Source organism: Etheostoma spectabile, chromosome 16 (genome assembly GCF_008692095.1).
Source record: "Etheostoma spectabile isolate EspeVRDwgs_2016 chromosome 16, UIUC_Espe_1.0, whole genome shotgun sequence".
NCBI lineage: Eukaryota > Metazoa > Chordata > Actinopteri > Perciformes > Percidae > Etheostoma > Etheostoma spectabile.
The window spans coordinates 2,170,467-2,185,641 of record NC_045748.1 but is presented as its reverse complement, the minus strand read 5'-3'; the positions used below and the strand labels follow the sequence as shown (position 1 = coordinate 2,185,641).

General features: G+C 39.9%; 1 protein-coding gene across 1 annotated transcript in view; it reads right to left on the bottom strand.

Moving 5' to 3' along the window:
- The window catches only part of LOC116704700 (protein turtle homolog A), an 85,070-nt gene that overhangs the window by 62,889 nt on the left and 7,006 nt on the right, over window positions 1–15,175 (bottom strand). Inside the window, exons 2-3 of the mRNA XM_032540317.1 lie at window positions 9,833–9,927; window positions 9,490–9,690 (exon numbers count right to left, since the gene is read on the bottom strand). Coding sequence (XP_032396208.1) covers window positions 9,490–9,690; window positions 9,833–9,893 — 262 coding nt within the window. The 5' untranslated portion in view covers window positions 9,894–9,927. The remainder of the gene's footprint in view (window positions 1–9,489; window positions 9,691–9,832; window positions 9,928–15,175) is intronic.

Genomic DNA, 15,175 nt, shown 5'->3' with positions numbered 1-15,175 from the left:
GAGAGAGAGAGAGAGAAGCTCAAATTCACAAATATTGATTGAATTTTCCTAGGGCCATGAAAATAACATATTAGAATTCTTAATTTAGATGGTGTTCCTTAAAAGGGTAACTACTGTTTTTCAACCTGGATGGTGACTCATGGGAACAACAATCTTTGACATTGGTCCAGTATATTAAGCAAGGTCACTGCAATCGGCAGCGGCGAGACAAGCTACAATGCAAGGTAATAGGACAATTGTGCACCATCTATTTACGTTCACATAAGTGCTCATTTTGCCACTGACAGTCTCAGATTGATATTCTAAGTGTCTGACACCATTTTGGAAAGGATTTCTAAGGAGGTCGACCTTTCTGTTTAAGAGTAAGATCCTTTTTTTTTTTAAACATAAAACATCCACATAATTGCGTTTACTAAACCTACCAGACTCCATCCATCCATCTTCATCCGCTTATCCGGTATTGGGTCGCGAGGAGAGCACCTCCAGCAGGGGACCCCAAACTTCCCTTTCCCGAGCCACATTAACCAACTCCGAATGGGGGATCCCGAGGCGTTCCCAGACCAGGTTGGAGATATAATCCCTCCACCTAGTCCTGGGTCTTCCCCGAGGCCTCCTCCCAGCTGGACGTGCCGAGCTGGACGCCTCCCTAAGGAAGCGTTCAGGAGGCATCCTCACCAGATACCCAAACCACCTCAACTGGCTCCTTTCGACGTGAAGGAGCAGCGGCCCTACTTAACTGAGCTTATCACCCTATCTCTAAGGGAAACGCCAGCCCCCCTCCTGAGGAAACACATTTTGGCTGCTTGTACCCTTGATATTGTTGTTTTGGTCATGACTCATTCTTCATGACCAGTAGATTGAGAGCTTTGCCTTCTGGCTCAGCTCTTTTCGTCACAACGGTGCAATAAATTGAATGTAATAACGCACCCTCTGCACCGATTATCCGACTAATCTCCTGCTCCATCGTCCCTTCACTCGTGAACAAGACCCCAAGGTATTTAAACTCCTTCACTTGGAGTAAGGACTCATTCCCTACCTGAAAAAGGCACTCCATTGGTTTCCTGCTAAGAACCATGGCCTCAGATTTAGAGGTGCTCTCATCAATCCCTGGGACTTTGCCACTGTGGAGTTGCATAACTACCTCAGCGACTTGCCCCAGGGAATTTGACGACAATCCCCCCATCATCCTCCAGTTCTGCCTCTACCGTAGAGGGCGTATTACCTGGATTTTAGGCGTTCCTCAAAATGCTCCTTCCATCACCCTATTGCCTCCTCAGTTGAGGTCAACAGCATCCCATCCTTGGCGTACACAGCTTGGATAGTTCCCCGCTTCCCCCTCTTGAGATGGCGAACAATTTTCCAGAAGCACCTTGGTGCCGACCGAAAGTCCTTCTCCATGTCTTCTCTGAACTTCTCCCACACCCGCTGCTTTGCCTCTTTCATGGCTGAGGGTGCAGCCCTTCGGTACCTTGTAACTGCCTCTGGATCCCTCCGGGATAGCCTATCCCAGAAGGACTCCTTCTTCAGTCGGACGGCTTCTCTAACCACCGATGTCAACCAGGGTGGACGTGGGTTCCCGCCCCTTGAGGCACCTAAGACCACAGCTCTCCACCGCAGCTTTAGCAATGGAAACTTTGAACATTGTCCACTCAGGTTCAATGCCCCCAGCCTCCACAGGGATCCACAATAAACATTAATTTTAGTATTGTGAAATACAGTTAATTCGAACAGAAACACAATAAAACTATGAAAAGCCATTTTGGGTCATTGTCACTTTTTCAACCATCGCAACTCTGGTTTTGGTTGAAATAAACACATAGTTACATGTGAAAATATGTTGGCTCTATACACACTAAAAGTTGTTTTTTTTCTTTGTTTTTTTTTAAATGGAGTCTGGTAGGTTTAGCTCTAGCGACCTCAGAGCTGTTCCTGGTTAAACATAAATGTCTAAAAGAGGTTTTAAAAAGGTCTCTCTCTGTAGAGATCTTTTCCATCATATTGTCCGACACTCAGAATATTAATCTGAGCCTGTCAGTGGCAAAAAAAAACACTTTTAGTGGACCAAAGTGACGCTGAACATTTGCACCATAGGGTTACATTGCAGCTCAGTCTATGGCTGCCGGTCACAGAATTCATGCTTAATACTGGACCAATTTCAAAGATTGTTGTTCCCATCAGTCACGTACACACAAAAACATGTGAAGCGGATCATGCTTTGATCTACCAAAAATAAATTAAAAATGACACTCAAAATAATTCAAAATACACTACATGACAAACAGAATCACGTATTCTTTTGAAATGAAAACAGGTTTGCGATGCTGCATAAAGCTCACTGAGAAGCAGGCCGTTTTCCTCAGGTTTTATTCAGAGTGAATGATGCACGCACTAGAGATATTGATTTCCTTTCTCCCAAAATGGATATGTAACATTTTGGAAATTAAGTTTTTTAAGTGACACAAAAATCTTTTAGAGAACCATCTAGTAAGTGACTTGTTCGGTTTGGACAGGGCTCTATATGGAAAATGATTTAAATTCAATAGTTCTTTGTGTGACAACAACGTTTTTGTCCCTGAGAATGTGATATTCACGGGCAGAAAGCCCACATCGTCTCTAAGAGATGTCGTCAGTGCAGAGCTGCACGGAGGCATTCAGGTTTCGCTTAGAAAAGGAAGCAGATAAGGTTTCACTCCTAGCTGCTTGTTGCCCTATTAAGCCCCACTGTGTGGTGGTAATCCAATTTGAACTGGGAGCAAAAACTACTTGCTTCTGTAACAAACACGATCCAAATGCCAACGCTCCTGTTTGTCCATGTGGGAAAGGAAGCATATTAGCCATGTTAACTGTGTGTAATATGTTACGAAGACACACACACACACCCACACACACACACACACACACACACACACACACACACACACACACACACACACACACACTCTGCTCATGCTGATTGTGTGTGAATGTGAATGGGCAGAGCTTGCGAACAGTGCATTTCTACAGCTGTATTTACATTTTTATAGAGTCAGCAGCTGTATGTGTTGAGGGACTTTCAGTCCTGTTCACAGAGCAGACACTAATCCTTTGATCTTTACCGTTCTATTACAACAAATACATGTAAGCCCTTCTAGCTCTTAATACTCCCATGAGAACAATCTAATGTATCTCACACTTTAAGGGCTGCACACAGGGTCAAACACAAACCATATTGATGGATGAAGTGGCCGGAAATCTGAAAAGTTTGATTTTTATCCTTTCAAGGTGACAAAGAAGGAGTATGGGTTGGGGGGAAAAAAGAGCCTCCGCAGAGTGAATCACTTGGTTAACCTGGCCAGCCACAAGAATCACAACAGCTAAACAACAGAGGGACTCTGGGACCTGAAGCCAAACGGTCAAGACACCCGAGAACATAGCCTGAGGAGATGAAATCCACACCGCTCAATCCATCTCTAAAACGTTAGTTTCCCATGCTGCACCTGTTACTCCCACACCAGCCTGTAGCCCAAGAACAGCATCAGATTGGACGAAGCAACTTTTTCCAAATCCTTTTGTCTCTGTTGAAGAACAGCAGCTTTTGGTTTGTCACCGGAGATGCATGTGACTAACATACCTGTCCTTTTCAAACTAGGTGATTTTTCGGTTCAGGCAACTTTATGGTTGAGTGGAGTGTGCAAGACGTGCATTCACAGGCAGGGTAGGCGCATTTCAGCTTTTTTTTTACCATGAGTATATTGCCCTGCTGCTTCTGAAAACTAACATACAGCGTAATGAAGTGTGACACCAGTGTATGTTGAAGGACCGTCTTCACAGTCAGTGACAAAAGGCTACTGCCTTTTACGAGCCCGGGCTGGAATTAAAGCCTGCCCCGCTCCCACTTACGATAATTCATCAGCCAAGGTTCACCCTGACTTTATTGCTATGTAAATGTCCGTATCGTATTTCCTGCTCGAGTTGGGTGAGGGAGTGGCATTCCACTCAAATGAGAAAGACAAAGCTTGGCTCAGCTGAAAGCAATTTTGGATCCTTAGACAAACACATACCTTAATAGAATGATTACCGTTCTTTACAGTATGCCAGTATAACCAATGAATCTGTGAAACCAAAACGTTTTCTAGATTGTACTCATTTAGTGGCCTTAAGGATGAAGCAAAGATTAATCTATACTTTCATTATTGTCAACAGATCTTAAAAGCAACAATGAATATATCCTACTAAGCATGTTCTATTTAGTCATCGTTTGTTGTATGTTATTCCTCTGGGCCATGGAGTGCCATTGTTGATCAAAAACAATTAAAAACTTGTTAATGAGCCACACTGTTGCACTGGGTGATATGTGATCACTGTAGTTTATTTTGACTCAATCCTACATACATTGTCCTGGTGCTATACATACTCAGTAGCAATAATCTGCAGCTAAAAATAAAACCCTAACAAATGCACTTTTTACTTCTGTTTAAGTAATGTTTGAAAAAAATTTGCAAATGTGTTTCCCTGGAAACATTATATTTTTAAGATTTTCAATGTATCCTGATGAGCATCGTATCAGGATTACTTTTATGACAGAGAATATGTTTTGAAAATTATGGAAAAATGTGTAATGTATCCATGTAAAAAGTAAGTAAGTAAGTAAGTAAAATTTATTTGTATAGCACTTTTCTCAGATAAAGATCACAAAGTGCTTCACAACAAAAGGAAGCATTAACAACTCTCATAAATACAATGCATTACAAAAACAAAAGAATAACCGTACACATAAGACCAGCCTAACCACCTACAATCTAGTTAAAAGCCTCTTTAAAAAGCAGAGTTTTCAACTGAGTTTTAAAATTTTCCACACAATCTAAACAGCGCATGGAAGGAGGCACAAGCGTTCCACAAACCGGTGCAACAACCTGAAAAGAACGGTCCCCCCTAGTTTAAAATGTGTAAGGGGGGCAACTAATAGTCTCTGACCTGTGATCTCAGAATGCGTGAGGATGTACGCAGTGTATCAGGTCTGAGATGTATGGGGGGCCTGTCCTTGTAGGGCTCTAAAGTTAGACCAAAATTTTGAAGTGCATTCTAAAAATCATGGTAACCAATGAAGTGAAGCTAAAACTGGAGTAATATGTGCCCTCTTACTCGTGTGGGTTAAAAGCTAGCAGCAGAATTTTGGACGCTCTGGGACGACAAAGACCTTCTTATTAAGGCAAATAAAAAGACTGTTACAATAGTCTAAGCGAGACGAGATAAAAGCATGAATAATCATCTCCAACTCGGCTTTTGACACCAAGGCTCTTATCTTTGAAATGTTCCTTAATTGAAAGAAACAGTTTTTAATAAGTTGTTTCGAGTGTAAATGACATGTTTATATTCATGGAACTTTTCATAGCACTTGCAGTCCTACAGTTCTACATACTCTAGCGTCCCATAGACAGTGAAATAGTAAGTTTTAAAAGCTAAATTGGTCAATGTTTCGGTTTGAATGTAATTTTGAGAAAAAATGCCATTTTGAGTTCCCAGAGCCCAAGGTGACGTTTTTTCATTGCTTATTTTGCATGAACAACAGTTATTGCAATCAGTTTATATTGATATGAGATTGAGAAATGTTCAAAATGTAATCTAGAAATGTGTAGCATTACCTACTGATCAACAAATGGGTTTTCCCCACGTTTATCTTCCATCATAGGGATAGTTTGGATCTTTTGGTTGTTTAGGTATAATTAATCAGTATAGTATATATGTATACATACACATACATATACATATATATATATATACATACATACATACATACATACATACATACATACATACATACATACAATGTTATACAATGTTTACACTGGATGACATATTTCAACCTGTTCAACCACATTCAACCAGTGTTGCATTAATGCATACACATTTATCTTATCTATCACAGTATCTTTGGAAACTTTGGAATCTCCACTAGAATTTAAAATCAAGTTCTGTGGGCTTGAGCAATGTTTAGCTGTGCACCATGCATTGGTAATGACTGATGCAACTGTGGATAAGTATGACTTAAAAGGTTAAAAGTTTAATTGCTGTATTCTTATATGAAACGTTGAATATTGATGTGTACTATCTACCGGTATTCAACTTGCTGAAAAAGAGGGTAAGTGTTAGGTAGCTGCCAGCTCTCACCTGAATATGAAAGAGTAGGAATTCTTTTCACTCTTTGAAGTGGTATCAATATGACTGCTGGGGCAGGTTATTTCTAAAACTGCATTTTAGTCAAAACCCTACATAGCAGATATTCCAATAGCCTTTGGAAAGTTCAATAGGTTGAGTTTCTCTTCAGGCAGCTCTATGGAAAATAAAAATGAGTGAAAAATGGAAGATCTGAGCCACCCAGGCATGCTTTCCTTTTGTCCACACTAGTCCCATTGTTTGCGACTTTGAAGGATAACAGGAGCTCCACAAAAGGTATTCCTCGTCTATTGAGGATCTTTCCCCCCACAGACTCTCTTTGTTCTTGGAGCTGTGGGCAGAAAGCTCACAAAAGATGATGATGCAATGCGAGAGTCTTAGGTCCTTTAAAAGTAGCTCCCACTTGAAAGGGCATTAAGGTGTGGTACTGAATATACTACTTTCCCAGATACTAGTTACATTCTTTCTCAAGAAGAAACTGAAGCATGTCATAACCATCTCATTCGGATCATTTTCAACATCACTAACTTCTGTTATGATGTTGATTGATTTAGGTTTAAAAAGATGTCTCTGCTTCATCCTCAGTTTGGGTTTACAATAAAATTGAAGACTCCCCTTGACTCCAAGAGACTCACTGAGACCGGTCCCGCACCCAGATTTGCATACATGGTGGCCTTAAGATCTGTTACTTATTGTTATTGTGGGATTTTTAGCAAAGTTTAACTTTCTCTACTAGAATAAGAGTCCACAGCCATGCTTTTGCCTCCCTGAATCTGTATTTTGGCACAGTGATGCTAACAAGGCAACAATTATTTATTTAATTACCTTTATTTAACCAGACTTACTGAGATTAAACATCTCTTTTTCAAGAGTGTCCTGGCCAAGACAGGCAGCAGTACAACCATACATAAAAAACACAAAATACTAAAAAAATAAAAACAACAGAAACAGCAAATCCCTCAAAGTCAACCACAATCCTAAACACATCGTTCAAAACATCTACAGACAGATGTTGCTGCCTCCAAGTCAATCAACATCGTCTTAAAAGCGAACAATGAGACCAGCTCATTAAGTTTCATGGATTTCTGTAACTTGTTCCAAATGGAAGGAGCAGCGTGTGCAAACACCTTTTCCCCCAGCTCAGTTCTAACCTTTGGAACAGGAAAATAAGCTGGGAAGGAAGATTGTAGGTCCCGATACTATTTACACTGGTATAGATCAGAAGGTAGGCTGGAAGTAGACCTAAAATAGCCTTGTATAGGAAGATATGTCAGTGTTGAAGTCTCCTTGTTGATAGAGAAGGCTATCCAACACACTTCACAATGGTTAGTGAGGGCTTTAAAACCAGTGATGAACCTCAGAGATCCATGGTATACAGTATTCAGTGCATGTAAACTTTGAGACGAAGAATGCATGTATAAAACATCACCACAATCAAGTATAGACATAAAAGTGGCAGCAACCACCCTTTCTAGATTTGAATGAGAGGCAGGATATGATTCTGAAATAAAACCCAAGTTTAAGTTTTAATCTTTTTGATAGCTGCTGAATATGAAGCGTAAAAGGAAGAGATTCATCTATTTAAATACCAAGATATCTGAAAAATATTTAATCTTCATACCCTGGGAAGTGATAATTAAAGACAGATTTGATTTGAATTTTGAATTTGAAACAAGCATGACTTTAGTTTTTTCAACAGTTAAAACAAGTTTTACATCATAAAGATTCACTTGACCATGTTAAAAGCAAGTTGTAACTGGGAGAGGGCCTGGTCTGTGGTGGGTGCTGAGCAATACAGTACGGTGTCATCAACATAAAAATGAAATTTTACTTTAGACACGTTTTGATCAATGTTATTGATAAAGAGGATGAATAGCAGTGGCTCCATGACTGACCCCTAAGGTACGCCTTTTGTTATTCTGAGATACCGAGAAGTGCTGCCCTCCACCTGTACGGTAATAAACAAGCTGACAGTTTGTTCAGAAAGTCCGGCCTTACACAGTCTGTGCTTGGTCACTATGTGGTCCACTGTATCAAATGCCTTAGAAAGGTCAATAAATGGGCTGCACAATGCAGCTTGTTGTCCATGGATTCAATAAAGTAATTTAAAACCTTAGGAGCTGCCGATCTTGAACTATGCCATTTTCTAAAACCAGATTTATCACTGACAAGGGATTGTAGAACATTGATTAGGACAGACAGTTTAGAGATTGGTCTGTAGTTATTTAAGATGAAAGGGTAACCACCTTTTAGCAGGAGAACCACAAAGGTTGATTTCCAGATGGGAGGAATGACATTTGTGTTTAAGCACAGATTAAAAATATTAGTTAAAGGCACGACAATAAAATATGCTGCTAGCTTAAGAAAGTAGGGATCCGGTTTATCAGTGCCTGCAGATTTTGTTGTGTCCAAATGCTTGAGGGCTTTATTTACATCTGAAACTGTAATAGGACCCAACCCAACAGTCTCAACTGTAGATGGACAATCATGTTGAAGATTGAATGACTCAAATAAAAAGCCTAAGGCTATGAGATTGTCATTGAAACAGTTAAGCATAGTGATAGACTCAAAATGCTTGACGGAAGCCTCTAGCTTTCACTGTTTTCTGAAAATGATTTCTGATAACGATTTGATAGGTTTCCAAAATTTTGATGGATTATTTAGGATATAAGTGGTTTGAGAAGGAAAATGATCAGCTTTGGAGTACATGCATTGCCTAGTTGCCTGGACACCAGCCAGTCAGAGTTCAGATTCCATTTTCTGGCTTTTGCACATGACACGTTGCGCTCATGGAGGATCCTTTTTTAAATTAACCCTTCTACTGAACTTAGTCCGTGAGGGAATGACGTCTGTGATGTCAAGTTACTTCCTCATTTATACCTCGTGCTGAGGTAAATAAAGTCCTACATGTCATTTTGGGAGTCATAGACAGCCAACCTATTCTGTTGTTAAGGTGTGAGAATGTGTTGTGCCTAACACATAAAAGAATGATCCCAGTCACTTCTACACAGGGAGGCACAACGCCTATTTAATAAAAACTGGTATTGGATCAGCACTCTGTATTGGCCAATTCCAAAAACCCAGATATCGTAACGGGGTGCAGAAAGTAAAAAAAGTTTGATTTAGAATAAAATGTCATCAAGCCATATAACAGAAAGCCCATGTTCAACAATGCCATTGTTATCCTTTACATGTAGAGCAGGCATGTCGCTCATATGCACGCAATATGCTGCTACAGTCAATGGCAGACAATAATAGCAATCAGTGCAACAGCAGGGATGCATGTACCATAGCTTTTTTCAGTTGGATTATGTGTTCCTTTCCTTAGATGCTCACCCTCATATTGTGGATGGAGTCGAGGCGAGTACGATCCAAATTTGATCAGGACGGGGATGTCGAGTCCCTGTCGAACCCATTCCACCACATGCAGAGAGGCTGAAGACACGACAGCTGGCTCCGATGGAGGAAAACGACACTCCAATTCCACCACACCTCCGACCTTTCCAAGCACCTCTGGCCTAGCACCTTCAATAGTCACTGTTGGGTTTGTCAGACGTAAAAAGGAAGATAATGGGTTGATGATGCATTTGGAAAAAGGTGTGCACATATCATGGAAAAGTTTAGTCAAAATGAAAGTGGTATGCAAAATATCTTTCTAATCAAACCAGAAGATACTTACAAAATAGGCAAAAAAGCGTGACCACAGTGAAAGTCTGCAAATATGATCCTGCTGGCCCCATATCTGTCACTCATACAACCTGCAGCATGTTCAATCTGTTGGCAAAAGAGACACAATTGTCACAATTACATTTTTCCTTGGCTGCATGCAAGAAGACAGCCATCTGTGACAGATTTTCCAACTAAAAAGGCTACAGCGGAGCTGCTGCTTCTGTCATAATTTTATAGACAGGGGGAGAGGAGCGCTTAGATTTTATACAGCTTTCCAATAACTGGAATTCATCCCATATCATTACACAAATGGGCAGAGCTGCCTCTGCTGCCAGAAAACTCCTTGGCCCTATATCCTTTTCTGAAAGTAAATGTCATAAATGTCACATAAATCTTTTGAGAGTCACGTGTGGAGCGACATCTAAGTGTTTTATTTAGAGCACATCAATGAGCTAGGAGACTCAGCACTCAAGGACAGAGATGAGTAGGTATGGGTATTGTTAAAAAATGTTCAGTACAGGTACCGATACCGTGACACCAGTTCCTAAACAATACTTTTTTCAATACCAATTTTATAAAACAAAAAGAAATGACAACATTGCACATTTTGGCACCACTCTTTTAATTTATTTTTCTGCTCCTAAAAAAAAGGGGACAAAAATCCTACACATTATGGCACAAAACCTTTGTATTTATTTTTCAGCTCCTACTGCGTGAGCTGTCCCTTCCCTGAGTGGTTTCTATGACATGTAACGTTGAAATTGATTGGGCATTAAATGACAAAGCATTTTTCAAAACTTGACACTTTAGAGGCAATTCGGTCGGTGCCTAAAAAGTATTGAATTCCGTACCCAGCCCTAGAGATGAGTTGCGCTGACGGTAGATACAGGCTACACCAGAGCACCAAGGAGTGCAACATAATGTCAAGACGCTTGACCGATTAATTCCAGTCAAAACAACCACTGCTTCCATTTGATCAGATGTGTAAACCAGAGGAGGAAATCCACATGACAGGTCACATTTAACATACACACACACACACACACAAACACACACAGGTCTGTATCCTACAGAGGGCCACAGCTGCTGCTTAAGGTCAGATTTGACAGAAAATGGGCCAATTCAAGCTCTTTAGCACCGCATCAACCCAGGCTCGCTTTCTTTTGCCTACACCTAGAAAAACATCTCATTAAGCTGAGTTAATTACGGTACACCCACGTAAAAGACCAAAGGTTAAACCGTCTACACCCTCATAAAAAGGCAAACATCATGAACTGTGCCAGATAAGAGCGAGCAACTGGTTCTCTGTTCAATGTACAGTACATAAACTTTTTCTTAACAACACCCACTGCAGCTACAAATGACTAACTGCAGAATGTACAAATATTTTTAGGCTATTAGCTAAAACGCCAAACTACTGTAACAGTGTATTTGAAGAGGTGTCTTGAAGTCAGAAAACTGACTCATGTTTGATAGCTCCATTTAGCTAGGCCTAAGGCTGCAACTAACAATTATTTCATATTATTGAATCCTTTGATACTTTTCTTTATTAATCGATATGTTATTTTTGGTCTATAAAATTTTGAAAAATTATGAAAAATGTTGCTCTGTGTTTTTCAAAGACCGAGATGAAAACCTCAGATGTTTTGTACACAACTTTAAAATGTATTAAATGACAACAAATTGATTAATCTTTGCAGCACATTTAGCTTATGCTTGCTTTAGCTAACAATACGGCTACATTTAGCTAAAGTTTGCTATTATTAGCTAACAGGGCAGCTACATTTAGCTAAGGTTTGCTAACATTAGCTAACAATGCAGCTACATTTAGCTAAAGTTTGCTAACATTAGCTAACAGTGCAGCTACATTTAGCTAAAGTTTGCTAAAATTAGCTAACAATGCAGCTAAATTTAGCTAAAGTTCGCTAACATTAGGTAACAATGCAGCTACATTTAGCTAAAGTTTGCCAACATTAGCTAACAGTGCAGCTACATTTAGCTAAAGCTTGCCAACATTAGCTAACAGTGCAGCTAAATTTAGCTAAAGTTCGCTAACATTAGGTAACAGTGCAGCTACATTTAGTTAACGTTTGCTAACATTAGCTAACAGTGCAGCTACATTTAGCTAAAGCTTGCCAACATTAGCTAACAGTGCAACTACTTTTAGCTAAAGTTTGCTAACATTAGCTAACGCTAACAGTGAATAAAATATAATAAGAATATTACGTACAAAATTGTTCCTAATAGCAGTACTTGTAAAAAGTAAAATGGATGTGGTTACTTGCCACAAATGCCAGTGTAGTTGTAGAAAATAACTGTTTCTCAAGACACAGCAGGGAAGAAGTGAATTTTTGGCAGAGATGCACCAGCTCCGATCACAGCTCATAAAACAAGAACCAACAAAAAAAGGCACACATTTTCCCCACTGAGGGAAGAAATTAATTCACCATATGTGAAGATGTCTCTTATTAAATTACAGTGCATTATTCAAATTAGAGTACAGTTTGATTGACAGCACCTGTCTTGTGTCATTTCTGGCTGTAAATGCTAGGACACATTCATTTCTTGAACGCAACCTGCCACAGAGTGCAATGCCAACATTAGCACATAGAATACATTACAATGCAACTTTATCATCAACCATCGTGGTAAGGACATGATACATTACAGGCAAAAAGTTCATCACCTAAGGCAGTGGTTTGTAAAGTAGGGTCCTGGGACAGCCAGGGGTCCTTGAGGGAATTCCAGGGGGTCCACAGCAAAAAGGGGAATCAATTATTTTTACCATAATTCCATCTATAAGTAACTCAGTGACAGAATATATGGCTATTTGTTAGCGCTGTCAGTTAAAAGCGTTAACGGCGTTAACTCAAAACCCATTTTAACGGCATCAATGTGGATGGATCGAGTGGATGGCGGGCATGAGATGCCAAAACAGATGCCAATAAGATTCTGAATCGAAGGTTTAATTTTTAAAAGTTGCCAAATGGTTCCATTGACAAGACCAAAGTGATATGTGTGTATCGTTGTTGTGAACTGAGCTATCATCGCAGCACGTCCAGTCTGAAATACCACTTCATGGCCAAGCACACAGCTTACGCCAATTCTCTGCCCCCTTTGTCAAAGTATTGTTTTCACCCTTTTATTGATGGACAGTGTTACATTATGTGAGAGATTAATTGCTCCAAGTGAGAATGTTACGTGTGAAATTGAACACTACAGTAGGCTATGTGCCAATGTTGTTTTCTATTTAAAAAAACATTTGCACAAAGCAAGCTGATCCACTTTTCCATGTTAAGAGCATTAAAATGAGAAAATAAAAAAAAGGGACGAAAAGAATTCAAGGTACATTTAGAATAGATACAAATTTATGAATTGCAAGTTGACATTCATGTGATTGATTAATTAATTAATTAACTATTTTTTTATCACATTATGTTATAAACTTTCTGTAATAAAACATCAAAAATTAGATGGGGGACCCTGGAACAAATCTAATAAAATGGGGTACATGGTCTAATATTTTTGTCAGTTTTGAGATCCTTGATGTGAAAGCGCTTGAAAACATTGGAAGGCCTAAATGTCATAAAAAATCATTTCAGCCAAATGAATACCATTGATATGCAAACTAAACAACACTTTATACTTTACGTTGTTGGTTTGAACTTTGGAATTCATTTTTATTGTTACTAAAATGAAGGGTGATATGTTGGTTTATTTATGTGAATTTTCTTGGGCATAGTTTTTATCTACTGTATATCTATCTAGTTCTATAACATGGTATGTTCGCAAACCTTTTATATACAGGATAAACGGTCCATTATAAATGACAAGGTTGACTTTAATATGTTGGTATGGTCAAATAATGATGTCCTTGTCATCCTTTGTGATCTCTACACTTCCAGAGAATGAATAGTAAACACGCCCTCGTCCCAGCAGCAGCGCAGGCCGTATCTGCTCTCCCTAACCATAAGGTTTTTATGGGCTTTTTCATTTCATGGCTGGGGCAAAGTCTGAACCGGTGAAAAACAATTACGCTTGCTGTCAACAGCTGCGGTGCAATTTTTCCAACACACTCCCATGCTCCAGCAAACAGCACAGCATACACAGATTTCCCACAAAATCAAAGTGAAAGTCAAACGCAATCCCCAATCTGCGGCACGCCGTCTGCTGAATGCCATCCATTCCAAGCTCAACAGACTTCCATTCCCTGCCCTTCACCCTGGTGGCTTTATGCAAAGCAGCACAACACAGAACTCATAACATTTGAATTAGACATTGAGTGTTTGCTGAGACTGAGCCCGGCAAGCGAAAGGTAAAAATGTAACTTTCTCGCTGACGCTTTCATCCAAACGACTTATAATTGCTTCATATATGTCAGAGGCCACACGACTCTGGAGCGACTACGGGTTAAGTGTCTTGTTCAAGGACACATTGGTTGATATATATCGCAGTGGAAATTGAATCCAGATCTCCCACACCATCACCGCCCATTATGATTCTGTTGTTTCTCATCTTCGCACAACGGGCGTGGACAAAAGGGCAGCACACGCACACACACACAAATGAACACTGCCTGCTGCCGTTACTAAGCAGCAGCAACTCTACCCTATTTGACACCTAATGAACAGATGCTCAGCATCTTCTCCTAGCTCTTCATCGACTGCCTCTTGTCTGTTGTTAACTCCGAAGAATTAAGATGATAAAGATTGACTACCCTGTGATGGCGTTCATCGTGTCACTGATTAAAAGAAAAATAACCTAAGATAGCTACAGATGAATAAAAATGTTGTTGTGGCTTTATTGCTCTGACAAGGGGAGACTTATTTGTGCCTCCAGCGAAATAGCAAGGCAATAAAGTGGAACAGCGTTAAAAAAATGTTGTGGACAGAAAGAGAGCAGGGAAAGTGTGGCAAATGCAACTAGAAGAAAGATGAGAGGCTAAAGAAATCTGGTTAAGCTGCAGGACATTGTCATTAAATCTGAACCAAAAACTTCACAGAGCTGCAGAACAAAGCAGCCTACACAGGTGAAACACACAGCCATGGTAACACAAATGGTCTCTAGACATTTTCCCACAGACGTACTTGCGTGCATACAGCAACAAAGCTATAAGAAATTAGCCGGTCGCTCACATGAGAAATGGCCCTGTCCCATGCAAATTTGTCAGCTGACAGATATAGAAATGTCAGTGACAGGCATGCTGTTGAAATTCTGTGTTGTTGCCATTTTAAGCTACAGGAGGACAGAAATGGGGACCAGCTGATTAATCTCAAAACCAATTTATCAACAGTTTTTCCTCCTCTTACCCCACCACAATTGAAAGCAAAAAGATAATAGATAGATAGATAGA